Source organism: Rhinolophus sinicus, chromosome 1 (genome assembly GCF_057876585.1).
Source record: "Rhinolophus sinicus isolate RSI-liver-muscle chromosome 1, RSI-T2T, whole genome shotgun sequence".
Lineage (NCBI taxonomy): Eukaryota > Metazoa > Chordata > Mammalia > Chiroptera > Rhinolophidae > Rhinolophus > Rhinolophus sinicus.
Genome location: NC_142501.1, coordinates 53,713,539 through 53,739,899, shown reverse-complemented (window position 1 = coordinate 53,739,899; position 26,361 = coordinate 53,713,539). Strand labels below are relative to the sequence as shown.

General features: G+C 48.6%; 1 protein-coding gene and 2 pseudogenes across 5 annotated transcripts in view; 2 read left to right on the top strand and 1 right to left on the bottom strand.

Moving 5' to 3' along the window:
• Nucleotides 1-22,031, top strand: part of POU6F1 (POU class 6 homeobox 1) — a 24,170-nt gene extending 2,139 nt beyond the window's left edge. The window contains exons 2-11 of one of the 5 annotated variants that reach the window (XM_074325675.2): nucleotides 5,954-6,047; nucleotides 7,505-7,700; nucleotides 10,880-10,996; nucleotides 11,909-12,134; nucleotides 12,664-12,980; nucleotides 13,579-13,707; nucleotides 14,348-14,551; nucleotides 16,810-16,951; nucleotides 17,479-17,647; nucleotides 18,745-22,031. In XM_074325675.2, the coding sequence (XP_074181776.1) occupies nucleotides 6,040-6,047; nucleotides 7,505-7,700; nucleotides 10,880-10,996; nucleotides 11,909-12,134; nucleotides 12,664-12,980; nucleotides 13,579-13,707; nucleotides 14,348-14,551; nucleotides 16,810-16,951; nucleotides 17,479-17,647; nucleotides 18,745-19,090 (1,854 nt within the window). In that variant the 5' untranslated portion in view covers nucleotides 5,954-6,039 and the 3' untranslated portion in view covers nucleotides 19,091-22,031. Of the gene's footprint in view, nucleotides 1-5,953; nucleotides 6,048-7,504; nucleotides 7,701-10,874; nucleotides 10,997-11,908; nucleotides 12,135-12,663; nucleotides 12,981-13,578; nucleotides 13,708-14,347; nucleotides 14,552-16,809; nucleotides 16,952-17,478; nucleotides 17,648-18,744 lie in introns of all 5 variants that reach the window. The other 4 variants (XM_074325673.2, XM_074325672.2, XM_074325678.2 and 1 more) reach the window with 4 other exon arrangements.
• LOC109443698 (swi5-dependent recombination DNA repair protein 1 homolog pseudogene) lies at nucleotides 3,828-4,556 on the bottom strand (annotated as a pseudogene).
• Nucleotides 20,609-26,361, top strand: LOC109443671 (glutathione S-transferase P pseudogene; annotated as a pseudogene).

Here is a 26,361-nt window from a genome sequence, read left to right as displayed (position 1 = left end):
TCTGCCTTTAAGGCCTAAGCTCTTTCTGTGTCGAAATGAGGGTCAGTGAGGGTCAGTGAGGCCAGGAGAGAGAATGAGACCTGGGAGAAACTGGCCAAGGGAGGGAAGGCTTGGGAATGGGGAGCTGGACAGGCACATCAGGAAGGGGTAAGTGTGATCAGGGTTCCGCAGAACTCAGCACTGCTTCTTTGAATCATTTTTAAGCTGCCTTAGTACTGGGAATGGGGGCAAAAAAAATAAATAAATTGAAATAGGGTATGTGTTTTGAGGGAGAAGGGAGGAAATATGAGGAAGCTAAGTGATCTGATTTCATTTGTTTTCAGTTCCTATTCATTAACCCTTTGTTATGATGATAAGCGGACATGCCTTTTTGGAGTTTACAGTCTGGTGGGGGAACACACCTACTTTTCATTTTTCACATTTCATTTGTTCTCTCCCTTCACCCTGCCTGGGATGAATCAAGTGTGGGCACAAGTCAAAGGGGGCAGGAGGAGAAACTAAGTGGAAATTTGTCCTTATTAAGCTAGTCTTTACTGTTTGACTATATGTGTCCAATTTACAAATGGTAGGTTGGAAAGGGAAATTAAGTTGTTCACTGCTTTCCTATCTTTTTCACATTCCCTTTCTCTGGCCCATGTGTGTGCCTACCTGGTCTGTCAATAGCTTGGCAAGCCGTAATTTCTGCTCATGGATTCACGTCTGAGGGGGAGGGTCTGCAGCAGAACTGACAGCTACCATTTCCCAGTGTGTCCTGATCGTTGGGGGCCAGAACAGTCCCCATCAGCCTTCCTCCCATTTCCTGAAGGAGTCCTGGTGTGGTGTCAGGAGGATAGGGGTCTGGGGCAGGTGGACACACCTTGAAATTTAAATCAGCCACTGACTTAACTGTGCCCTTGGGCAAGTCACCTGACCTCTCTCAATCTCCATTTCCCTGTAGATAAAAAAATGGGGATCGTAATACAAGCACTACAAGCACCGTGCTAAGCATGTTACTTACGCAGTCTCATATCGTCGTTATAACAACCACATAAGGCTTGCCCGTTTAATCACCATTTTAAAAATAAGGAAATTACACTTCAGATAGGTTGGATCAGTTGCCCAAAATCACACAGCTATTTCATGGCTGATCTGGGATTTTGATCTAGATTTCCTCCAAAGCCTATACCCTTACCTCTCTTGGACCCTCAACTTTCTCATCTATAAAAATGGGGATAATAATAGCTAATTGTCTCTAGTGTTCTGTGCAGTATTCTAAGGTAAGCTCTTTTATTATTTATCCCTGAGAAAACAGAGAAGTAACCCGCCCGCCTGTGAACAGTCACACAATTGATCAAGCTTTAGGACTCATATCTGTTTGTTCCAGGGTCTCAAGCGGCTGGTGTCAGAATTGAATACGAATAGTCCACACTTATTGAGCCCGTATACAATTTACTACAACACTATACCCATTTCAAATATGGCAACTGAGGCATAGAGAGGTTAGGTCCTTGCCCAAGGTCCCACAGCTAAGAAATGGTGAAGCTGAGAGATGAACCTAGGTTTTTAAATGATACACCAAATTGGAACGAGATAATGTGTGTATATTTTTATAACAGCTACCATTTTCTAAGCACATATGTGCGAGGCATCGATATAAATGTTTTACATGCATTAGTTTATTCAGTCCTCACAATAGCGCTGTGAAGTAGGTGCTATTACTCTCATTTTTACAGATGAGGAAACTGAGGCACAGAGATTACATCATACATCCTGAGTCCCACAGCTAGTAAATATCAAAGCTGAGATTGTGAAAGAAAGTTCAAGAGGGCGCTCACTATAATACTATGTGTAAAGGGCCTGCGTCCCAATAAACTGTCAGTGATTATTATTCTTCAGCAGGTAGGAAGGGAAATCTGTGTCCTGGGGCCAGAAATGGAGACGGGTGGGAGGACATGCAGAAAAGCCATCTTGAAAGAGGTGGCAGGCTGCCCAGAGTCTGGCAATTTAAGAACGGGGCAGGTAATACTTGAGTGCAAGAGGGGATGTGGTGTTCCTTCACACCAAGTACTAACGCTGTGTGGACCAGGGTAGTAATGATACGAAGTGGGGGGAATCTGGGCATATTGGAAGGGAGAGCCAACAGGATTTGCTGAAGGAGTAAACGTGAGATATAAGAGAGAAGGCAAGGATGATGGCAAGGTTTTTGGCCTAAGCATCCGTAGAAGGATAAAGCTGTCATCTGCTGAGGTGGGGAAAGCTGCATGCAGGTAGAGCAGACTTGGGGTGGAAATCACGAGTTTGGTTTCAAACGTGTTGAGTATGAGATCATATGAGCAACCCACAGGCTGTTGGATGTATGAGTCTGAAGTTCCCAGGTGAGGTCCCAGCTGGAGGTCTAGATTTGGTGGTTGTCAGACGGGGAGACCACTAGGGACTGTCTGCCCCATTCAGCTCAGCCCCAGCTACCACTTTATACCAATCTCCTGCTTCCGGTCTTTGTGGCCTATTTGAATGGCAGCTCTGCAGGAGGTAAGTGGGCGCACAGTTTAAATATAAAAGTGACATAGAGCTGGAGATGCTGATGTCTCCAAACAGCCTGGTCTGAGAGAATTAGACTGTCAAAAATTTGAAAGGTAAATTTCCCATAACAAATGTGACTTTCTTTCAATTGAGTACCCGTAAAACTAATTTCAGCTCAACCAGCCATTCCTTAGAGTCAACTAACCTCACGCTGAGTACCCTCCACCCCAAAAAATGACTGTATAATGGGAAGGTATTTTACACCTCGAAAACCTCAACCACAATTAAGTGTTAAGGGAGTGATTAAAACCACAGAAATGAGTCTGAATTAAAAGTCTGAATCCCATGTACGTTACATTTTCCTCTACATGGCACAAGAGTCTTTGTACATATAATTTCATGTCTAAAACACATGCCACTCTGAAACAAGGGGGAAAGGACCACACACGCACTTCATTGGGTATCTCTTCTGTGGATCCTCTCCCACTCTCTGTTCATCCACCATGACACGTCATCACTGTATTGTAGTTACCTTTTTATTTCCTTGACTCCCATATTAGACTGTGGACTCCTTGACAAAGCTAGGGGATGTGTTTTTCCCTTCATTGTATCCCCAACACCCAGCACATAGTAGACACTGAAATATTTGTCGAAGAAATGAAGGATGAAGCATTTCAGGATTTTTCATAATAGGATCTCAGGATATTCTAGGGGGTTCTGATTTGTTTGCGATTTCCCACTGCTCCTCCTAGATGTCTTGGAATGTTGCCCTAAGCCTAAAGCAGTTCCCAAAGGAGAATGATAAATGAAACCAGGTCCTCTAACTCACCTCAGTCCCCTCTACTGAAAGTCCTGGATGGTCCTGGACCCCTGCATTTTCAGGTTGTGGGCAAAATGTCTCAGCGCCCTTAGTTCATTCATTAGCGCAGGAAACCCAGGGATCAGTGAGCCATCTGTTAGCTGAGCAAGGTGCCTTGCCAGGGTTGCTGCAGATGTTTTCCAAACTCAACTCAAAGAAGGCAAAGGAGGAGGCTCTGGTGGGCTCTGGCTCCCCTCTCAGCTTTAACCAGAATTGTCCAAATTATTTTTTTTTTACCATTATTTGAAAATTTTTATATTTCTTTAAATGTTTTCTTTGGCAAATGTATTCAAATACTAAATTTTCATTTTAGAACTTGGTTTATATTTATAAAACAGAGTGCCCGAATTTGGTGTTCACAGGATACCTTTCTCTAGGCCTTAGTGGTTCTTACCTTCTCTTTAAAATGTATAAGTATGTTTTTGATTACATTGTGATTCTCAAAGATATTCAAGAGAAAAATAATGAATTAAACATCTATAAATTCTTCCTCATTTCTGTTTTAGTGTAGCAATTTATCATCTAACCCATTGTGGTCTGAGTAAAACTGAGTTTCTTGTTCTCCTCAGACATTGCAGACTGCAACTCATAAAGCAACAGCTGGCTACAGATTCTCCACGTCTTTAGTAACAACTGTTACTGAGATTGGTCGTTCTTTGATCTATACATTTTGACTACTGTAGTGTTAGCCTCCCAAAAAGGTCTTTGTTCTCTTGAACCTGCTTCACCAATTTTGCCTTTTCTTCATTTAATTCTTGTTTGGAAAGACTCTGACTCACAAAATCATTTTGGAGACTACTGCATGGCCCAGTATCAAGCGATTTAGATTCGCTTGCATTCATATTCTTGAAGGTATTTTTCAACTCGTGTTTTTTTCAAATTCATTGTCTATGTGTTTAAAATTTTCTTGAAATTCCAGTTTTCTCCTGATGAAGATGCTGGTTTCTCTGAAAAGTTCTGATCGTTTCCTTCATTTTCTGAGACGTTTGTTTCACCACTCTGTCACGGAGATTAAATGAAGTTCTTATTTTCCTTAATTGTTCTCTGCTGTTGTACGCATAGGTTGTGTTCTTGAACCACTTGTATGGGGAGGTGGGAGATTGGCACAGGCCTGTGGAATGCTGGGTAAAGTCACAGTTGAGTCTGATGGACTTTCCATCTTGGAAATCAAATCTTCGTTTCCCTGTCCCTGAGACATCCCTAGAGGATACAGAAAGCCCATACAATGGAATATTAACCAGCTATAAGAAGGAATGAAGTGCTGGTACATGCTACAACATGGATGAACCTTGAAAACATTCTGCTAAGTAAAAGAAGCCAGACACAAAAGGCTGCATATTGTAGGATGCCATTTATATGAAATACCGAAAATAGACAAATCCATAGAGAAAAAGCATATGGTGGTTGCCAGGGGCTGGCGGTGGCCAGGACAGGGTATGGGATTTCCTTTAGGGATAATGAAAATACTCTGAACTAAACAGTGGTGATGGTTGCACAACATTATGAATGTACTAAATTCCACTGGCGTGTACATTTTAAAATGCTTAAAATGGTATATTTTATGTTACATGGATTTTATCTTATTTAATAAAAATACCAAAAAAAAAAAAAAAGGGGGGGTCTGGAGGGAGTGCGAACAAATGACCCAGGCATGGAAGAGGAGGAGGAAAGGAAAGATGAAGAATCTAGAACACTTCTCTGAGCTTAGTTTCCTCATCCATTGTGGTGATAATAATGCCCCCATTCCCCAGCTGGCATGAGTAATACATGAATTAGTGTTACATAAAATGCTAAGCACAGCGAGCACTCAAAATAAATAATTGCCTTCTTTTCTGTGTGTCAACCCTATTTGTCCTGTTATTACCTTTATTTCTTGTAAGTGTATGGTTTGTGGCTCCAGCTAGACAACCTGTTCTTACAAGGGCTTCTCCCACTCCTTACTGCATTTGGCAGGCTGTTCTACCATCGGGGACATTGTCCTGCCTATAGTGTGAAAAGCCACTGCCATAGAATCTCCTAAGAGCTGATTCTTGTAGGACCCACCTGCCGAATCAGACTCTGGACATGTGCACTCCGGGGACAGCTGGAGCTCTGTCTTTTTAAATAAATGCTCCAGGCCATGATCGTGCACATTACAGTTTGAGACCGTTTTTAAAATGTATTCCTGTCTTTAAGATCTCTTCCAGGAGGTCTGCTCAGACTCCTCCCCTGAGAAGCACTCAGGCACCCAGCAGGCTCCTTGTCCCTGTCTGAGGTCCTGAGTGTCTGGATCAGAAGTCACCTTGGGTTCTGCTGAGTCTTCTCTGTCCCAGTGGACTGGGAAAGTCCCAGGGACAGATGCTTCGCCCTCTCTTTCATCTTGTCACCCTGGTTCGTCCTGAGTTAAGTTCTCCTAAGATGCTGTAGGAAGCGAAACACTGTCAAGTCCTTAGAATCCTGTTTCGTTTACTTCTACAAATTGTACTTGGGAGAACTTAGCTTCTCTCTCTTCCTACCACTCTACTTCTGACTTTTTGAGATGTTTTGAGATGTTGAGGAAATTGTATTACTGTGTCACATCAGCTTTTGTTTTTCCCGTCCCATCTCACCCCACAGGATGTGCTAGGTGTGGGCGGCCTCCACCCCACCCTGACAAGTGACCATGGACCCAGGAGCTGGCCCAGAGTCTTCTCTGACTGTCAATGAGCAGGTATCTTCTGAGGCAGGAAGAGCTGGGAGATGGAGGGTGAGGGATCAAGGGGTGGGCAAGTAGGAAGACCGCACAGAGCCCCTCATTATCTGTTTCTTACCAAAGTTCATGGTCACTTCACCTGTCCAGATGTAATTGCCAGCTAGGATTTCTCAGGGGTTTAGTTTGGGGATTTAAGCTATGACTAAAAAGTGAAAATAAAACGTACAAATATATATAAACTTACATATGGAAAGATTTGGACATCAGGTAATTTGCTCTTAATTTTTTCTTCTTGCTTACATATATTTTCTAATTTTTCTGCAACAACCATTTATTACTTAAGTAATTTTTTAAATGAGGAAAAAAAAGATTAACATCTCCTAAAATGTAATTGAAATGAAGTCCCTCCATAGGTCAAGTTTGACCTAGAAAAGCAACTGCTTGTGGCGTTTTAGTTCACTCCAGCTCCTTTGATGGGTCACATTATCGCTTTTTCCAGCAGAATCACTGGCTGGATCCAACTCTCTGGCTTAAGGAGTGTGTTGTGGGTGTGGCTTCAGGCACAGGCCAAGCGTAGGGGATGCTGGACGCAGACCTCTTTAGTGTACAGTGTCCCTGATTCTTGAATGGCCCAGTTGGAAGCATTTCAGTGCCAGAGGTAGAGCTGCATGCTGGCTGTTTGAGCATCGGAAGAAGCTCAAGTGTCTTGAGGAGGCCCAGGGGCTGCCTGCATAGCTGGGGCATGGAGGCTCCCTTCAAGGTCAGAGCAAGGTCACAGCAGATGGCTCAACTGGAGCCACAGGCTCACAGAACGCAAGCTCCAGTCCAGGGGGTGGGGCGAGAGGCTATGTTTCAGGATTCCTGACCCTTGTTTCAGGAAGTCAGCTTGCAAGGAAATCTTGGCCTTTACCCCAGAATTTTGGAAATCAAGAAATCATGATTTAAAAATATTACTCAACATTGTAGAGCATTTGTTTTCCACCCCATTATCTTTGAGGGAACTTCTGTAAGGTTTCAAGGGACATAAAGTGGGATTGGCTTGTTGGCTGAACTGAAGCTGTGGATACTATCTGTCTTAGGGGCCCGCACAGCCACACACCAATATCCTAGCAGCCAAGAGGACGTCCTTACAAGGTTGTGGGATAGGCCATTTACCACTCCCTGAGCTGAGTCCAAGAAAGGGAGCAAATAGAAATATCCCCAAGTAGTTTCGCTCTGTGGGACTTTTTCCACCTTATGTCAGGCCCTTCCCCTGTCACCCGGGCCTACTTTCTCCTAGCAGCTCCTTCTCTAGAATTAGGGAGCTGCAGGCTGCCCCAGGCTCTGGAATTCTCACAGAGCACACGTCCTTGGGACAGGAGGTCTGCATGCTGAGGTGCCCTTTCCTGGTTCCCCTAGTCACACCCAGAGCTTTGGCCCCCAAGGGGCTCTGATATCAGCCCCACCCCCAGGACTGTTCGCTGTCCTGTTTGCAGGTCATCGTCATGTCCGGCCATGAGACCATCCGTGTGCTGGAAGTCGGCGTGGATGCCCAGATCCCTGCTGAGGAAGAAGGCAAAGGACTGGAGAGTGCGGCCACCAAGGGCTCCCAGAGTGGAGTTCCTGCTGAAGCCAGTGAACATGCCGGTGAAGCTGGGCCAGAAAACCCAGACACCACTGCAGAGGCAACTGGTATGAGGTCATTACCCCAACCAGGCATTGCTTTACCCAAGACCCTTCCTGTGGTTCCCCAGGGAGCCAGCCACACTGTCTCCCCTTATCACCCTGCAGTACGGCTGTTCTAGAGGCTGGAGCTTGTGCCAGGCTTCTCTCTGGCCACAGGGCACCCTTTCATTGACTTTCTTCATTAACACCTTGCAGAACAGACATCCCTTTTTGTAGGAAGCCTGGGGCCTCCCTTGCCAGTTCCCCCAGAACACTGGGATTCATCCATCTCCCCTTGCCTTCTGCTTACCTTCCCTTCCCTAGATTGGAGATCTGGGCGGGTGGGGGTGGGCCAAGAAGACCGCAAATGAGAACAGACAGGCTTCTGGGAATCAGCAACTCCTTAATAAGGAAACTACAAGACCTCCCATCCCTTATTCTACCTGGAAATCAGTGTGCAGATTCATTTGGGACCCTAGTAACCTGGGTTATTTCTTCCCCCTTTGAAAAAAGGTATGACATGAGGCATGACCATTTCCCCCCAGCCTGGAAACCTGCTGCTTCCATGTTCAGGCCGGAAGGGGCATTACCTGCTCCCACAGGCCGGTGCCCTTTCCACTGCTTTCCATTGAGGGGATGGAACCCCTTTTCAGAAAATTTGGGAGGTTTCCCAGGTTTATCCACAGTGCCTCCACTTCCCTTTTTACCCTTTTATCTATATTCTATATCTCATTCCTTAGTTCTGCTCCTTCTCCAAACCTGCCCTCGGAAATAGATCCTAAATCAATTATTTACATTGAGCATGTTTATGGTAGTTTGCGTCTTCTTCTAGAGGTTGCTATATTTAAGTCTTTCACAAAAGTCTTCTCTGGAAAGGAATCTTAAATCATTGTCAAGCAGATAAGGGAGGTATTTTGATGGTACCTCCTAAGAAGCTACCAGCTTAGATTGTGGCCTTGATGGGACATTTCTAGACATGCAATATTAAGAAGCATTTCCTCTTAAAACAAAACTAAGTAATAGGAAATTTTTTCAGGATGAAAAAAAAAATCTATTGATTTATGGCACTCTGAATGACTGCCCAGTTCTGTCACATACACATATTTTTACAGCTGAGGGTAGACTATGTAGGGTGACACTTACCACCATGTTATTTCGGATACCCTTTTCTTTTATCAACCTAGATTCACATTTCTGTTCTGGTTTGGGCTATTGTTGATTGCCTGGTTTTTCATTGTCATAACCAATGCTGCTTTGAATGTCTTTGTATGGGTCCTTTGAAAAATTCTTTTCTTTTGAGATATAGTCCACTCAAATCCTTTTGAAGAGAAATCAGTTGTTTACATAGGAAGAAGTCAGCACATGGAAAAATACAAAAACTTGCTGTCAATGAGAAAGAAAACAAAAGTAACTTGTCATAAGGTATTACATGCCTGTTAAGCCAGAAAAACAAATAGTGATAAAAGCTAAATTGGGTGGGGCTGTGGAGAAATAGGTACATGGTTCTATGAATTGGTTTAAATCTTTCTGAAGAGCAACTAGCAAGAAGTGACAAAAGCCCTAAACGTATGCACTCTTGGACTCCTTGGTCCTACTTTGGAAATGTATTCTAATAAAATGAATGTTTCATTTCTTTAGATCATAAGCTTTTATCATACATTCCCGTTTTCCATTTTCCTTTTTATATAGTTCATTACATTTTGTCAAGCAAAACATTTTTAAAACATTTCCGAGGTTCAGATTATCCTAATCTCTGTTTTTTTTTCAACAGTTGGAAATATATCTCCCCTCTGTGGTGGAGATAAATGTCATTTTGTTTTCTCTTAGTATTTTATAAGGCTTTTGTTGTTGCTTGCTTGTCTCTTTAATTCCTTGAACAGTCTGAATTTTTTTGTTATGCATTGTAAATAGTATAGTCCTGAGTTAGGTTGGATTAAAACATGGGCTGGGAATGCAGGGTTAGAAGGTTAGCTTTTTCAGTGCGGCCGTGTGCTGTATCACAAGGGAGCTTAAAAGGAAAAAAAGTAGTAAGCAGGACAAATTGCTAGTTATAAAAACAGTCACAGAATATAAGGTACAGCATAGGGAATATAGTCAATAATATTGTAATAATCATGTATGATGTCAGATGGGTCCTACACTTATCAGTGATCGTTTTGTAAGTTATGTAAATATTAATCAGTATGTTGTACCCTGAAATAAATATAATAGTGTAGGTTGACTATAACTGAAAAATTCAAAAATAAAATTTTAAAAATTTTTAAAAAGAAAAAAGAGAGAGGAAAGGTTACTGGCTTCTACTCCCAGACGTTCTGATTCAGTAAGCTTTGATGAGAGCCTGGAAATCTACGCCCAGCCAATATAAAGAGGCCACTGATCTAATACCCATCACCCAATAGACTCCTTTTAATGCATCACCATATATTAAATAATAAGTCCTCTCCTCACTGGCGTGTGGCTTCCTGGTGGGGGCCCCCAGCACTTGATTAAATCAAGGCAACAAGAGGAAGCTACAACCTGGGTGAAAAGCCCTGGTTCCCAGGAAGTTCCTTTAGAAGTTCATTGAAGCTGCTTATCCAGACTTCACATCCTCGAGACTAGCAGAGAAGAGCTGCTTGGCCTGGAGAGCCGTTGTAACCCTGAGTGTGGCAAAGACATGTCCAATTTTCGAGGACTGTCATTTCAAGGAATTGCCCCTGCAGAATCCTTGCCCCTTCCCCAAGCAGCACCTGAATCCAGAAAGTCGCCTGAAGGTGGCGGTGAGCAATGATCCAGTTGCTGGACGAACCAAGGGAAGCTGTTCCTGTTGATTCTATCTCCTTCCCTCCCTGACATATGTTCACTTCAGGCCCCTTTACTGATTATGTGATAGGTCACAGTGTCCTGTAGAGCCAGGAAATCAGAGACTGATAGCCAACTATGCATAGGCCTACATTCCTACATTTTAAAAATCTAAATGTGAGAAGAGGGGTCCTACCTTCTAAGTCTGGCACAGGGCTCTCCAGCCTCTTATTCTCACTACCAGTAGCATCTGGGAAGCTGCCTCTTGGGTCAGGGAAAGCCATTGATTGGTCTCGGGTTATGCAGAAATACAGTGTGGGGCTGAGAGTTGTCACTGCAGACAAGACGTTCTAGTCCGGTGACTCTGCCACTCACATCAGGCTCACTCTTTGTCCTTCCTTCTCTCAATGCCATGTGAAGTGAAGTCACTCCCGGGCATCCCTTCAAGCCCTGCCCCTGCTCTCGCCACCTTCAACCAAGCCCCAAGCCAGCCTCAGACATCGCAGACCCTAACACCGCTGGCTGTACAAGCTGCCCCCCAGGTAAGAGCCACGCCGGGGAGCTGGACAGAGAGCAGTGGGCAGGAGCAAGGCATGGGACCACCAAGATGGGGTGGTCATGGGTTCTGGGAACTTCACAAGGCAGGACGGGGGAGGGGCTGTGGCTTGGGGGAGGGAATCCCCTGCTAGGCACCCCCGGCCTCTCCCCTGTCTCAGATCGGGGCCCACTGGGAAAAGTACGTCTTTGCTTGCCCGGTAACCTTGGGTGCAGCAAAGATGGTAGAGATTACATTAACTCTTTCATATCACAGGCCTTTCTGTTTCTCTAATGACTAAATGAGTGAATACCTTGTCGGCCCCTCCAGTGGATGCCTGAAGAGTTAATGCATTGTTCAGAGTCCTCATTTAGAGCCAGAGGGGCAGCCCGAGCACAGTGAGAAGCAGCTGCCTCCAGGATCCTCCAGACGAGCTGAGCTCCCTGTGACCTTGTGCTATATGCACAGGTCTCCAAGGCATCCATCAAGGGTAGCCTCCCTCAGAGCTTCCAGACGCGTCTGTGGACCCTTGACCACTTGGTTCCACCAGCCCCTGCCCCCTGCTTTCTGGCCACCAAGTGCTGGTCCTGTGGGCAGGGGCTGAGGAAGGCCTGGGAGGCAGCAAACTGTAGTAGAAGAGGCCTCTGCACCCTTTGCTGTTCTGTGAGCAGGGCCAGGCCCTGTCCTCGCTTTGGGCGGCTTCTCTGAAGGCAGGATCGTCCAGTCCAGGCACACGATCCCCCAGGGTTGGGCCTCCGGCTAGGGCTTATCTCTTCCCCCCCTTCATGTGGCCTTTTCCCCACTGCCCTCAGAATGCTTTGTTTGTGCTCAACTGGGTCTGAGAGACCCAGTGTTTGCGCTGTCAATGTTGATTTTTTATTTTTTCTTTTCTTTTTTGAAATCTTGTTTGCTTTTGCAGGTCTTGACTCAGGAAAACTTAGCCACAGTTCTGACAGGAGTTATGGTTCCAGCAGGGGCAGTTACTCAACCTCTTCTTATCCCCATCAGTATTGCAGGTCAAGTGGCTGGTCAGCAGGGGCTGGCCGTGTGGACAATTCCTACAGCAACCGTGGCTGCCCTCCCAGGACTGACCTCTGCTTCTCCTACGGGGGGAATTTTCAAACCACCTTTAGCCGGTCTCCAAGGTAACGGCAGCTCTCCCCAGGACTGCACCAGGCCCCCCAACACCTTACACTACCATTCCTGCACACGGGCTTGCCATGTTGGACTCAGAACCCGCAGCTCGCCCAGGGCGAGAGCCCTGGAGTCTGGATCCGGTGTCCCAGGCACCCAGCCACAGAGATACTGCACCACCTCGGGACTCTAGGCCATGACACCATGCTGGCCCAGCAGGCCTCTTACTTCAGCCAACTGTCTGAGACTGCCCCTCTCCCCCCACGCCAGAAGGCACCCCATGACCAGCCTCCTGAGAAGGACTGCAAGAAGACGCAACGTCTGGTTTTGAACCTGCACATCTGCAGACCCAAGGGAGGGGGGGATGAGAGATATTGGCATGTGCTGCCCCCTGCAAAGATCAAGGGAATCACAGCGGCCTGTTCCCCCTGCCCCAGTGCCCCACCCCCCTCTCATTCTTGTGCCAGATCCCTTGGGATTGGAGCTGCTCTGGGCTGCTGCTAGGCATTTGAGCACCTCTGTCTCTGCCTTGCTTCATAGCAGCTGCCGTGCTGAACACCGCTCTTCCGGCACCTGTACAAGCCACCCCACCGGCACAGGCCTCCTCGCCCGCCCAGCCCCGGCCACCAGCTCAGCCCCAGACGCTGTTCCAGACCCCACCGCTGCTACAGACCACACCTGCCATTCTACCACAGCCCACTGCTGCCACCGCTACTGCCCCCACCCCCAAGCCAGTGGACACCCCCCCACAGATCACCGTCCAGCCTGCAGGCTTCGCATTTAGCCCGGGAATCGTAAGCTGCCCAGGGATGGACCTAATCTTGGGCCAAGGGTGGAACTGCCAGGGGAGGAAGGAGGTAGAGGATCAGCCCCCTGAATACGGCTCTTTTCCAACACATCAGCAGAGATGGGCTCGCTCTGAAGCCTTCTCTTTGCAGCTGCCAGTCTGCCCTTCCCAGACAAGAGCAGGCAACCTCTGCCAAGAGGGCTGGGCAAAGTCTCCAGAACTTGAACCACTGGACCAGCCTTGGCGGGTGGGATGATGTCTGGGGATTACAAACTTGTGAGTTGTTACTAAGGTAGAGCTAGAGGCTCACAGCCCCGTGCTAATGTCCATCCAGGGTGGCTCCTGGCTTGGCAGTGGAGCTGTTAGATGTGACTAGAATCACATCAGCCATTCCAGTCTGGCCCTTCTACCGTTCCAGGCCTGGCCTGAACAATTCACCAGTTACTCTTCCACGGCTGTGGCCCCACCCTTCCCAGCGAATCCCCTGCCTCCCTTAGCCCTGGATACTATTCAGCTGGTGGACATGGGCCTGCCACCCACATTCAAATCTGCCCTAAGTCTGCCCTGCATCCCCACCTCCCCACCCCAATGCCCTGAGCCCCCTTTCCTCTACCTTGGGCTCTTTCTTGCCCCTCAGCCTCTGAGCAAGGCTCTTCCTCCACCCACAGATCAGTGCTGCTTCCCTCGGGGGACAGACCCAGATCCTGGGCTCCCTCACTACAACTCCGGTCATTGCCAACGCCATTCCCAGCATGCCGGGGATCGGCAGTCAGATCCTCACCAACGCTCAGGGACAGGCAAGTGGTCAAAGTCAGGGCTGAAGGCTGAGGGCTGTGGCAAAGCCAGCTGGGGCTCTGGGACTTGGGCTGAGGGTCACAGAAACTCAAACAGGGTGTCAGGCTGCTCTTCGTATCACCCATGTGGCAGCTTCCTGCTGGTGCTGAGGCCAGGCAGGGGCATAGCCACCACCCTGCCCTAGAGGCACCCACTCTAGTTGGGGCGAGCACCCACTTCATTGATGGAGCACCCACTTTGTGGCCAGGCTCTGTGCTAGGTGCTCCCTCATACGTTATCTCACTTCTTTTTGAGTACAGGTCTATTAGGTGGAGACTTCTGTTCCCATTTGATAGGGGAGAAGGCCGAGGTTCAGAGACATTAAGTCACACAGCTTAACGGGGAGAGCAGGGAGTCACACCCAGGTCTGTGTGACTCCACGTGCAGACCTTTTCGTGCTCACCCACGGTTCTGGAGATAGAATAAAGGAAGCAGCCCCTAAAGTGTGAATTCTTCACTTTATTGAGGAAGAAACTGAGGCTTAGAGAGGTTAAGTGATTCATCCTTAGATAAGTCCCTTTCTCTGCAAGTATGGGGAATGGGGTTGAGGGTGGAGCTGGACACTGCGCTCACACTTAGGGTGCGTGCCTTGTTTCCTCCCAGGTTATTGGAACACTTCCGTGGGTAGTGAACTCGGCTAGTGTGGCAGCCCCAGCACCAGCCCAAAGCCTGCAGGTCCAGGCTGTGACCCCCCAGCTGCTGCTGAACGCCCAAGGCCAGGTGATCGCGACCCTAGCCAGCAGCCCCCTGCCTCCACCAGTGGCTGTCCGGAAGCCAAGCACGCCTGAGTCCCCTGCTAAGAGTGAGGTACCAGGGCTGGGGTGGGGGGTGGGGGCAGGCAGTGCTGTCTGGCATGGGCTGCCTCTCTCAGACTGCAGGCAGGACAAGATTATTTTCTGAAGCCCCTGGGAATGCAGGGCACCTCCCCAAAGTGAGGGGAGGTCCCAGGGTAGAAAGCCCATGTGAGTCACACATGTTCTGCCCATGGAAACAGCATCGGCCTCACCCCCCACCTACACACACACCAAAAACATGTCTATTGCCCTCAGAGGCCAGTGCCACTCTGAGAAGGCCAGGGAGCAGGTGGTCAAAGTAAACCGGGCCTTGATCAGCTCCAGGGTGCACAAACTGCCGGAAAAGTCAGGGGAGGTTAGTTTTGCATCCCTTCTCTCTTCCCCCTTCATCCCTCCACTCCTCCACTCTGCACTGTGGCTTTGATTATTCATTTATTTGTTCATTCTAGGAGCAGTTTTTGAGTGCCTACTCTATTCCAGGTGCTGAAGATATAGAGATGAATAAGACACCCTTCCTAGCCTTAGGTAGCCCGGCATTGGAGCAATTACAAGGGAGCCTGGCAAACACTATGAGGAGGGAGCCCAGAGAAGGGAGCTCTTGACAGACTTCATAGAGAAGGCTTCGTAGAGAAGGGACATTGAACTAATCTGAAAAGATGAGTTGGATGAGAGAATATTGAACCTTTAGGAAATTGCACGAAGTATAGTGTTCCAGAGCAGGGGTTCTCAAACCTGAGCATGGGTCAGAACCACCCGGAGGGCTTGTTAGAATGCAGATTCCCAAGCCCCACTCCAGAGATTCTTATTAGGTAGGTCTGGAGTGGGGCCCAAGAATTCCCCTTCCTGACAAGTTCCCAGTTGATGTTGAGCCCCATGGTTCCCAAATGTGGTGTCCTGCTTCCCAGCTTGGAGAACAGCCTCTTAGCCTCATGTGTAGAACGGAGATTACAGGAGGACCAGCTGCAGAAGGTTGTGAGTGTTAAAGGATAGAGTACACATAGGCCATTAACACTGGTACACGGAAAGCACTGGAGAAATGGTGTTTTTGTTGTTATCACTATTACTAGCAAGGGGTCGTGGGAGGGTTTTTAGCAGAGAAATGGCTGAGTGGATGTGCATTCAAAAAATTTTCTGTTGGGGGCGGCCGGTTGGCTCAGTTGGTTAGAGCATGGTGCTAATAACACCAAGGCTGCCAGTTCGAGCCCCACATGGGCCACCGTGAGCTGTGCCCTCCTTAAAAAAAAAAAAAAAAAATCCCTGTTATCCAGGTTGAGCCAAAACCTGGAGTGTGGTGAGACTTGAGCCCTTGTGACCCATTAGGAGGCAGTTTAAACAGTTCAAGCAAGACACAAGGAGCTCTGAACGAAGGCTACGTCCCTGGGAAGGGAAAGGGAGTGGACTTGAGAGCTGCCAGGATGTAGAATCGGGGGAACAGGACCCATCCGAGAGAAATTATAACTTTGCAGGAAGCTCTTTAAAACACAAAACAAAACAAAAATACTAATTTCATATTTTTATAGTTTCTTTGATACATGATTTTTCTTAAAAATTCCAAGATTGTGTGTAATGTAAAAAGGTAAAAATCCCTTCTACTTCCATATCCAGAGATGACTTCTGTTGACAGCTTGCTTTATATGCCTCAATATTTTTTTCCCCTGGAAATTTGTATGTATTTTTTTTTTAAGGAATTAGTTTACAAAAACTGCATTTCACCCGATTATTTTTCCACTTAACATTATGACTCAGCTCTTTGTATGTTGGTAGTTAAGAGATGTCTCTCTCTCTCTCTCTCTCTCTCTCTCTCTCTCTCTCTCGGCTGCACACTATCTCACTGCAGGGAGGTCCCAGATGTCATTTGCCGGGCCCCTGTTAATGGGCATTTGGGGCCTGGGAGGCTCTAGAATCAAGTTTAGGTTTCTCCTTTGAGGGCAGAGGTTTGAGAGCAGTTATATCAAGGGTGGACACTTGTTGGGGCTTTGACAAAGTGTACTGAACCTTTCTGAGCCTCTGACCTGCCTGTGTCACACACAGGTGGCTCTGAGGCTCCAGTTTGGTGGCACATGTTGCTGTGCTTATTTTGGAGGTCATTATCGTTGGGTGGGTGCTAAAAAGTAGTTTCTAGTCTTGCTTTTTGATGGAACACAGGTAGGAGTGTGTTGGATGAGTGGTGATTTCATGTCCATTTTTGCCCTGCCTCTGGCCCATACAGGGACTCTAGCCCCTTGAGCTGAACAGGTGGGCAATTGGGGCTTGTTGGCTCTCTTCTCACAGGTGCAGCCCATCCAGCCTACGCCGGTCGTGCCCCCGCCTGCTGTGGTCATCACCAGCCCAGCCCCAGCAGCCAAGCCATCTGCCTCTGCTCCCATCCCAATTACCTGCTCGGAGACGCCCACTGTCAGCCAGCTGGTGTCCAGTAAGTGGCTCCTGGAGGAAGTTGTGGGGAAGGGGAGAGACATTTATTCAGACACCAAACCTCTTTAGATGCTGCTCTCCTGGAGTCCAAAGGGGAAGGGCAGGCACCCAATGCCAGGGACTGGCTTTCTTATTTCCATTCCTGTTGAGCTAGATTCTAGGCATGAAGATAGTGGAGGCTGCTTCTCTGAGAAGCCACGCCATTGGCTGTCTCCCCTGTAGTCTCTTACGTGATAATTAAGGATTATGGATGGGCAACAGGTGTGCTTGGGGGCCAGAAGAAGGGACAGTGGGGTGAATAAGCAGTTAGAGCTGGAAGAACTTGAAAACAGATCCATACCTCCAGATAGGTTGGGCCAGGCCCCTTTCCCCCCATCTTGCTTGTCTTGGGGATTAATGAGGGAATTAAGGGTGTGGAGGCTGTTTGCTAAATGTGCTCATCCCCCTGCACCAGGCCAGGCCAATGGGCTAGATAAGCAGTGATGATTGTCTGTCCTACACTCACCCTGGTCCCTCCCTCTGGCCTAGAGCCACATACCCCAAGTCTGGATGAGGACGGGATCAACTTAGAAGAGATCCGGGAGTTTGCCAAGAACTTTAAGATCCGGCGGCTATCCCTGGGCCTCACACAGACCCAGGTGGGTCAGGCTCTGACCGCAACAGAAGGCCCGGCCTACAGCCAGTCAGCCATCTGCCGGTAAGTAAGACGGCCTGGCAGTCAGGGCCTGCTCAGGCACCTGGGCCACGAGGCATTCACAGGGACCTGGGGATCCGACCCCTTTATGCTCCCTTGCTCCTGCCTTCTTCGAAGGGTAGATAAGAATACCTGGAGTAGCCAAAGACTGATCCAGTCCTTCTGCGGGCCCTCTGACGTTTATCCTCCAATCCCGAGCATTTCTATGGTCTCTTGGGGGGAACTCAAGAGCCTAATCCATTCAGGAATTCTAAAGGGAAAGGAGAACAGCTTATGAAGAAGTGGGAACTTCAGTTCTGGCTTGGCTCTCAGCTATACTCCAGCATCATGCCTGTCATGCTCCCATCTCCCCATCTTGTAAGGTGTGACTCTAAAGTGACGTTTTTCTGTGTGCAGCATACAGACTGGTTCTGGTGCCAGTATCATGGGAGGGGTAGCAGAGGGTTTCAAACAAGAATGAGTGCATTGCTCAGGGATGGCTGAAAGGTTTCATCTGCCTTCCAATTCTTTAGATAGACTAGAGTACCTGGTAGACTCAGTGCCATGTTGGGAATTCTGTAGTCACGTCTGGGCTCAGCCAGAAAGAGTAGTCTGGCAGTGATGCTGGTATAAGAGTGCAGTTGGAGGGCGGCCGGATGGCTCAGTTGGTTAAAGCACGAGCTCTGAACAACAGGGTTGCCGGTTCGATTCCCACATGGGCCAGCAATGACTGTTTCCCAATATTCCCCAATAAAAAAATGGAAAAAAAAGTGCAGTTGGAGGAGGACAGCACTCATGACATCCATTTGTCATCTCTGGAGGCCTCTCAAGATGACTCTCAAAGGACCTCCACACTCAGTTGGGTGTGAAAGTTCTGGAATGGTTGTTCATAAAGTGGTTGTAGTTATTGCACTACTGAACTGAGGCCATGGAAATAGCCCCTCTGTTATGACCTGGGATACAAGACAGTCTGAGGAGGCTGGTTTCGACCAAGCTAGGGGGTCTAGGTGGGGGTGGTATAGGGACCAGCCTGAGGGGCAGCCCCTTGAGGAGAGCCCTCACACTTGGGTGTGGGCAGTAAGAAACCCTCACTGTCCCTTCCTGGGTTGGGTCACCTACAGGTTTGAGAAGCTGGACATCACACCCAAGAGTGCCCAAAAGCTGAAGCCGGTGCTGGAGAAGTGGCTGAATGAAGCCGAACTCCGGAACCAGGAAGGCCAGCAGAACCTGATGGAGTTTGTGGGAGGTGAGCCCTCTAAGAAACGCAAGCGCCGCACCTCCTTCACCCCCCAGGCCATAGAGGCTCTCAATGCCTACTTCGAGAAGAACCCACTGCCCACCGGCCAGGAAATCACCGAGATTGCTAAGGAGCTCAACTATGACCGGGAGGTTGTGCGGGTCTGGTTCTGCAATCGGCGCCAGACGCTCAAGAACACCAGCAAGCTGAACGTCTTCCAGATCCCTTAGGGCTTGGCCCCCAGCCCTGTGTTCCAGCACTTTGTACTTGTCCCTTGACACCCGTCTGCACCCGAGGCCGTGACAGCACCTGTCATTCTGCCACCTGCAGCTGTGCTTGTCCTGGGTCTTGAGGATCCGCTGTGCGCATGTGCGTCAGCTGCCTCCCTCCTCTCCCCCCATGTATCGCACATGATGGGGAGGGCAGAGGGGCCCCCTGAGAGTGCCAGGCTTGGGGCAGGTCATGCCAAGGGAGGGGATTTGTGGTGTCACTTAAAGAAGCACTTTGCTAACATGGTTTTTGAAGGGTGAATTCTGGTTGGGAACCAGAAACTCCCCATCTTTGGGGCAGGGCTGCAGCAGCCCCTAAGGACTGGCCATTACCTCTTGTTTGCAATGGCATTCTCTCTCCACCTTCTACTCCCTTTTGCTCTTCTGTGTGAGTGCGGCAGCTATGGCAGCTTGTCCAGTAGAACCACAGCCTCACCCCATTTTGCCTACAGGCACATTGTCCCCTGAAAGGGCCCAAGAGACACAATTCTGAGAAGTGTGATGTGCTGCTTAGAAGGCCAGACTCAGTGTCTGCCTTGACCTCAAGGTCAGAAGGTTCCACAGCCCTGGGGCCAGAACATGTCACCTCCTCTGCCACCTCTCCCTGGTTCCTTTGGGGGAAAATTGCACTAAAGCAGAACCTTTTCTTTTGTAATCCATGTTGGAAGGAAGCAACAGTGAACTCTAGCTGTCCTGGAGTTGACCTTGGGTCTATGGCAGGTTGGGAACTTAGTAAATAAGGCCGTTCTCTCCAAGATTTCAGTTTAATCTCTGTCCATGACTGTTTTCTCCCAAAACAGTGTGGGTTAAGAGAACTTGCAGCCTGAAAAATCCCACTGCCCAAGTAAGCAGGCACTTTGGAGAAAAACGAGGAAAGGACTCTTGAGTCTCTTGTCATCACACTTTCCCCCAACCCTGGACTGGGGCTTTCTCAGAAGGGGCAAATTAAACAATAAACCAGACAGCAAGGCCCTGGGGAAAAGGCCACCATCCCAAAAGAGCTGATGGCAGCCCAGGAAGGTCTCTTGCAGACGATGACTTACTTAACTCTAATTTTCGCTGTAACTTTGAGCCTTGGATACTGGAGGAGAAATCTTATTTTGTCCAGAGTCTCAGACGCTGTGTTTGTGTAAGCACCCCCCCGCCCCAGCCAATGCTCCGCTGATGCAAGAATACTCCTAGAGCAGGATGATTTTGGCCTCTAGAGAGGGTAACTATGGCACATTGGAGGTTGGCATCTCATCCAAGCTGCTAAGTGAGTTTCCCAGCCTCGCTGTGGCTGGACAACCCCGGAAACTCAGCGTGTGACTCCATGAAGGCAGGAGAGCTCTGAGAGGTTTGCTTAGGTGAGCCCAGCCTTGCTGTGTAGAGCATCCCTAAAGGGCCACAAGTCACAGCAGCCAGCCGCCTCCTCTCTTTAATACTCTTGCCTTTCCAGAGCCAGGTCTCTAGCAGCTGCCCTCCGCTGCGCCTCACGTGATGTACTCTGAGGAGGTGACTGCCAGGCGAGGGCACATCTGCCTCCGCTCGCCCCTGGTGCAGCCACCTCCTAGCCATGCTTCCTCTGGCATGCTGTTTCTTTTCCTGCCTACAACTGGTCCCTCCCAGGCCCTACAGGGCCAGCGTGCCCACCCTCTGGGTAGCGCTGCCAGATAGAGGACAGTTGTGTGTTAGATTGCCACACACACATCCTCCCGCCCCACTGCACCGTGACCAAACCTGCCAGAGTGTGGTGGGAGTGAGGAAGCAGGCGGGCATCTTGCCTGCCCCTGGGAGAGAATGTCTCCAAGGGGGAGGTTCCACACTCAAGTGTAGGGTTATCAGCCTGTCTCAATGAGACGACATGCTCACTAGGGAGAGGCATCATAAACAAATTTTCAGTAATGAAGTACCAGAGTTTATTAAGGATTTGGTGATTTACACTTCAATAAATTAGAGAGATTCAGGTTTTTACCCTCCAACACTTGGATTCAGATATGCTTTCTTTTTTGTTTTGGGGAGACAGTTGGGTCGCGGCTGGTACTCTGGGTGTAGCATATAATCCAGGGTGTGTCCATGGCAGTGGCTATGCAGGACCATCTGCCCTGTGTCAGGGCAGGAAAAAGATAATGCACTGCTGGTCTAAATTAGGCCTGGCCATGCTGTCTCAGCTCCTCCCTCGTCTAAATCTGTCTTCTCAAGGCTGGGCTAGAACTAAACCATTTTCTCCTCTGCAGGACAGATGGGTAAATCTTTCAGTGGAATGATACCAAGGGCAGAATATTTGCAGGCCAAATTCCCCAGGCAGGGGGTGATAGGAGGTCCCTGAAGTGTGCCCAAAGCAGAGCTCACCAGCCTGCTTCCCTACCGCGGGGCTCCTGGGAAGCAGCTGTGGCCCTGAGGTGGGTTTTCTGTTTTGTTTTTGGTAGCATCAGGCTCTCAAGAGAGTTGATATAAATTTTGGTTTGAAAGCACCTTTCTGAACTTAAAGCCAGGGCTCCTTGGCTCCTTTGCCGTGGAAAGGCAGGAGAAAAGGCAGAACTGGTTTCGCAGTTTACGTGTGGTTTTGTTTGTTTTAAATGAAAGAAAGACCAAAACTTCCTATGGCCTGGCGAATTAGCTGGGGCCTTTGACCCTGCACTACACATGGTATTTTATCGAGGTGGAGTCCAGGGAAAGAATTCGGCCAAATGGATTGAGGAACACACTTGAATTTAGAATGAAAGACATTTTTGTGCCCTTGGAAATCCAATCACCTTCCTATGCCTAGATTCCCTTCCTGTGTCATAGGCCAGGCTCCGACACTGAAGTTCTGACTGTCCTCTAGACACGGGGCAAAACCTGCTGAGGGTTGGAGTGAGGGGTGGGGAGGGGAGAAGCACTTGATGTAGTTGTGTGGAATAAACAGTATTTTTCTTTTGTACTGGTCTACTTGTTTCTCCTTCACCTCTCAGGGTGGGACTTTAAGGGAACGCGTGTGAGAGGCCAGGGAAGTGTCAGTGAGCTGCGTTTGCTGTGAGAGCTTGTAGCCTGGAAAATCCCATGGCAAGAGGGCAAATGTCAGTGCCCCAGACTCCCAGCTCAGGAGGCCCTGCCCCCAGCCCTCCAGCCATGACCCTCTCCATGGGGTGCAGGGTCAAACTGATGTGCCCTTTGTCGTTCTAGACCACTCTCCTAACACCGAGAATCCTCGCTTTCTTGACCCTCTTCTCTGAGTCCCCAAAACAGGTGTACTGTTGGTGTTCACACTCCTAGGCCCACCCAAGAGGTGACCGATGGGCAGCTGTTTGTCAGAGAGCTGGGTGGACAGAACCTGGATATGCTGGCTGGAGTGTCTATACATACACACAGAGCCCTCTGCAGTGTAAGGTGGGACTGCAAGAGGGAAGAGAAGGCAGGCTATAGGCCAGGGGCCAGGTCTGGGGAATATTCTAGCAGAGAACTTAAAAGAATCTTGAGAGTTTAAATTCAAACCTGGCCTTGCAGGCCGTTATGAAGACACACTTATCATCACAGGCGGCTGGATCATTCACAATTCGCTTGGTTTATACTTCATAAAATTTAGATACATGGTAAGTGCGTCTTTGTGCTCTTCTCCAGGCCTGCAAATGTTAGGGACAGGCCTGATACTTGAGCTTAGAGCTAACAGAGCATGGCTGTAATAAGAGTCTCTCTCTGCTTGTCTGCCTCCTGGGAATAGATTCATGCCATGCTCCCCTGCAGCCCTCCCTCTTCCCCCTCCCACCTACCTGGTATTGATGACATCCGGGCTACATAATCTGAACTGGTGAGAACAAGGCATCACCTTGGATTCCACCCAACCAGCATTCTGAGTCAGGCACTGTGCTGAGTGCCAGCTCGTCCTACCTCTACCCAAAGGACAATAGACATCTAAGATTCTGACGTAAGGCTTCAAGATCAGAGGTGCTTTACAGCACTCTGAAATCATGGTGCAAAACATTAAATGGAAGCCAACACTTACCTCTGCATAGGTAACCCTAAGCTGAGATTCCTCAGTACCCAGGCCAGGGGCACACAACGAGGTGTTTGGTAAATGTCAGCTAGATGATTGAATGTATTTCTTATCCTCTCCTTCAAGGAAATAAAAATTGCTGAGACCCTGATTTCAGGCTCCTGCGAGAAAGCAGGGATAGAGGATTCTGCTTAGCTAGGCAGGACGCAGACTGACACGTGGGAATGAGTGGAATCTGGGTAGCACCTGGGCCTGACAGGCGAGTCGGCTCCCACCAGAAGTCAGTGGCTCAGACCAACTGAGTGTGGTTTCTGGCAGTCGGCCCAGGAAGGTTTAACAGGAAGAGAGGTGGGTTTGTGGAGAAACTGCAGTTTCTGTTTCCAAGTGTAGGATGTTCTTTTGGGTTCCTGGACCCAATTCCCATGTGTGTATGTGTGTGGTGGGGGGTGTTTGGGGGGTGGGTGGGCTTCCCTAAGCCAACAAGCCATTCTCAGAAACCAGCAGGGTGTCCAAGAATTCAACCCAGTCCTGACACTATCTACCTGGAGATAGCATCGGTTCCACTGATAAAAGTCTCAGTCCCACCAGACCGTCTTCCACTTCAGACACCATTCAGGAGTCCAGGTTATTTCCTGTGCTTCTGACCAATCAACTGCATATTGGAGGCTCCGGGAAACTAATTGCAAGTTCAGATTGTTCCCTGAGCTGCTGATGGACTGGATATAAATCAGAGGTTCCCACAACCCCCTTCTTGGGCTTGATGAATTTGCTAGAATGGCTCACGGAACTCAGGAAAACTATTTACTCAGTAGATTACAAAGGCTATTAAGGATACAAATCAACAGCCAGATTAGATATACATAGGACGAGGACCTGAACAAAGGGGCTTCTGTCCTTGTGGAGCTTGGGGCCCAGCACAGAGGCACTAGGAAGTGTTCTGGTTTCCCCAACCCAGAACCCCTCCAACCCCTTCCTTTTGGGTTTTTATGGAGGCTTCCATAAAACTCATTGGCCATTGGTGATTGACTCAACCTCTAGCCCCTCTCCCTGCCCTGGAAATCAGGGGGTGGGACTAAAAGCTCCAACCCTCTATTCAAGGTTGGTTCCCCTGGCAACCGGCCCCCACCCTTAGGTGCTTTCCAAAAGTCACCTTTATTCACATAAACCCAGTTGGGGTGGAAAGAGCCTTATTATGAAAATAAAATACCCATTTCACCTTTATGGCTCTGAAGGTTTTGAAGAACTGAGGACCAGAGACCAAATGGTATAACTAAAGAGACTCCCAGGGCTCTTAACAGATTAGGAAATTCCATGGGCCTGGGGAGCTGTGAGCCAGGAACTGTGGAAGAAGACCAAGTGTATATGAAAAATATATTTTGGTCATCCAAATGACCAAATACATACGTTAAAAAACAAAAATTCAAGAGAGTAAATTTGAAGATCTGATTGGCTTTATTCAGAGATTCAGGAATCGGGCAGCCTCCCAACCAGCAACCAGAAGGGCGCTTCGAAGGGTAGTACAACATGCAGGGATTTTATAGGAAGAAGGGTGGGGCAAGGGATCTATGGGGAAGGAAAAGAAAGGATTCATTATTTTTGCACCAGGACATGTTTTCTTTAGGGGAAGAAAAGGGGGAGGGTTCTTATTGTCTTGCCTCTTCTAAGGGGGATGGAGAGGACCTACATGACATTATCATATTGGTGCTTGATGAAAATTCCAGGTTGGTTAAGGTTAATTAAGATCACATTTCTAGGCCACTTTTGTCTACACAGCAACCACGCCACCCTATACCATTGTCGACTTCCGTGTTCGAGGGCGCTGTGAGGCCAGGCTGGCTGAGCAGCGCCCAAGCTGGAAGAAGTGGTGACCAAGGAGACCTGGCTACAGGGCCCTCCCACGGCCTCCTGTCTGTACGGGCAGCTCCCCAAGCTCCAGGACAGAGACTTCACCCTCTACCCGTCCCATGCCATCCTGTGCCACCTGTGCCATCCTGTGCTCCCTCGGGCTGTACGGGAAGGAGCAGCGGGAGGCAGCCCTGGTCGACATGGTGAACGACGGTGTGGAGAACGTGCACTGCAAATACGGCGTCCTCATTGCCACCGACTACGAGGCTCTGCCCGGGCGCCCGAAGCCTTTTGAGACCCTGTTGTCCCAGAACCAGGCCTTCATCATAGGCGACCAGGTCTCCTTCGCAGACCACAACCTGCTGGACTTGCTGCTGAATCACCAGGCCCTGGCCCCGGAGGCCTGGACTCCTTCCCCAGCTCTAGGCCTAGTGCTCCGCCCAAGCCCAAGGTCTTCCGGGCCCCCTGAGCACGTGAACCGTGAACCGCCCCCTTAATGGTGACAGGAAACAGGAGAGCCTGGGGCACCCTCAGCAGGAGGCAGGGGCTGCCTGCCTCCTGTCCCCAGGACCAATACAATTTTCAAGAGAGACAACAAAAAACATGATTGCATTTCTAGGAGAGGTTAAAACTGCAATGAGATCAGTTACTAAATCTAGAATTGCTATCATGGGCTTTTAGCACAAATTACGCCATTTTGGGCCTGTGGGTTTTCTCTTTAACATGTGTATTTCTTATAAATCACAATATCTCAGATATTCCATGTGCTGTGGACAGCTGTGAAGGGAGAACTGGCATTTTATGAACTAGAGAAGATGTGGGCTGGTTTCTGGACTCAAGATGAGAGTTGAGGGGAACTTGAGCTTCCTTGCAACTTGCGTGGGTGTGAAATTTTTTGATTTCCTTTTCTCTCAACTGCAGGGTCCTTCAAAGAAGCCAGACTGGGCCTCATGGGCTGTCTCTGTGGGATGTAGGAAAATGTAGAGTTAAAGCTAAATGGTCAGCCCCTCAAAAACGTCTGCCTGGGTAATTATTTCTACCTGTACCTAGAGGAAAAAGCGCAGTGATGGATTCCCGGCAACAATGACTGACTTGAGTAAATGAATGAGCAGGGAAGCTTAGGGGATGGATGGGTACTGGTCCAGGAAGCTTGAGCCCTCAAGCTTCTGAGAGAATTGTTTTGTCTTAAGAGGTAGCTAGGACAGGTGCTAGGGTCCCCGTAACTGTCAATCATAACAGTTAACCCTCACTGATCACTGACTGTGTTAGGCTCTCTTCTAAGCACTCAACATGGATTATTTCAGTTAATCCTCACCATAATTTTTTATAAAGTAAGAACTATTATTATACCCATTTTACCGATGAGGAATTGAGGTATAGAAACGACAAGGAATCTACTAAAGGTTGCTTTGCTTGTGAGCAGCTGAATCAGGTC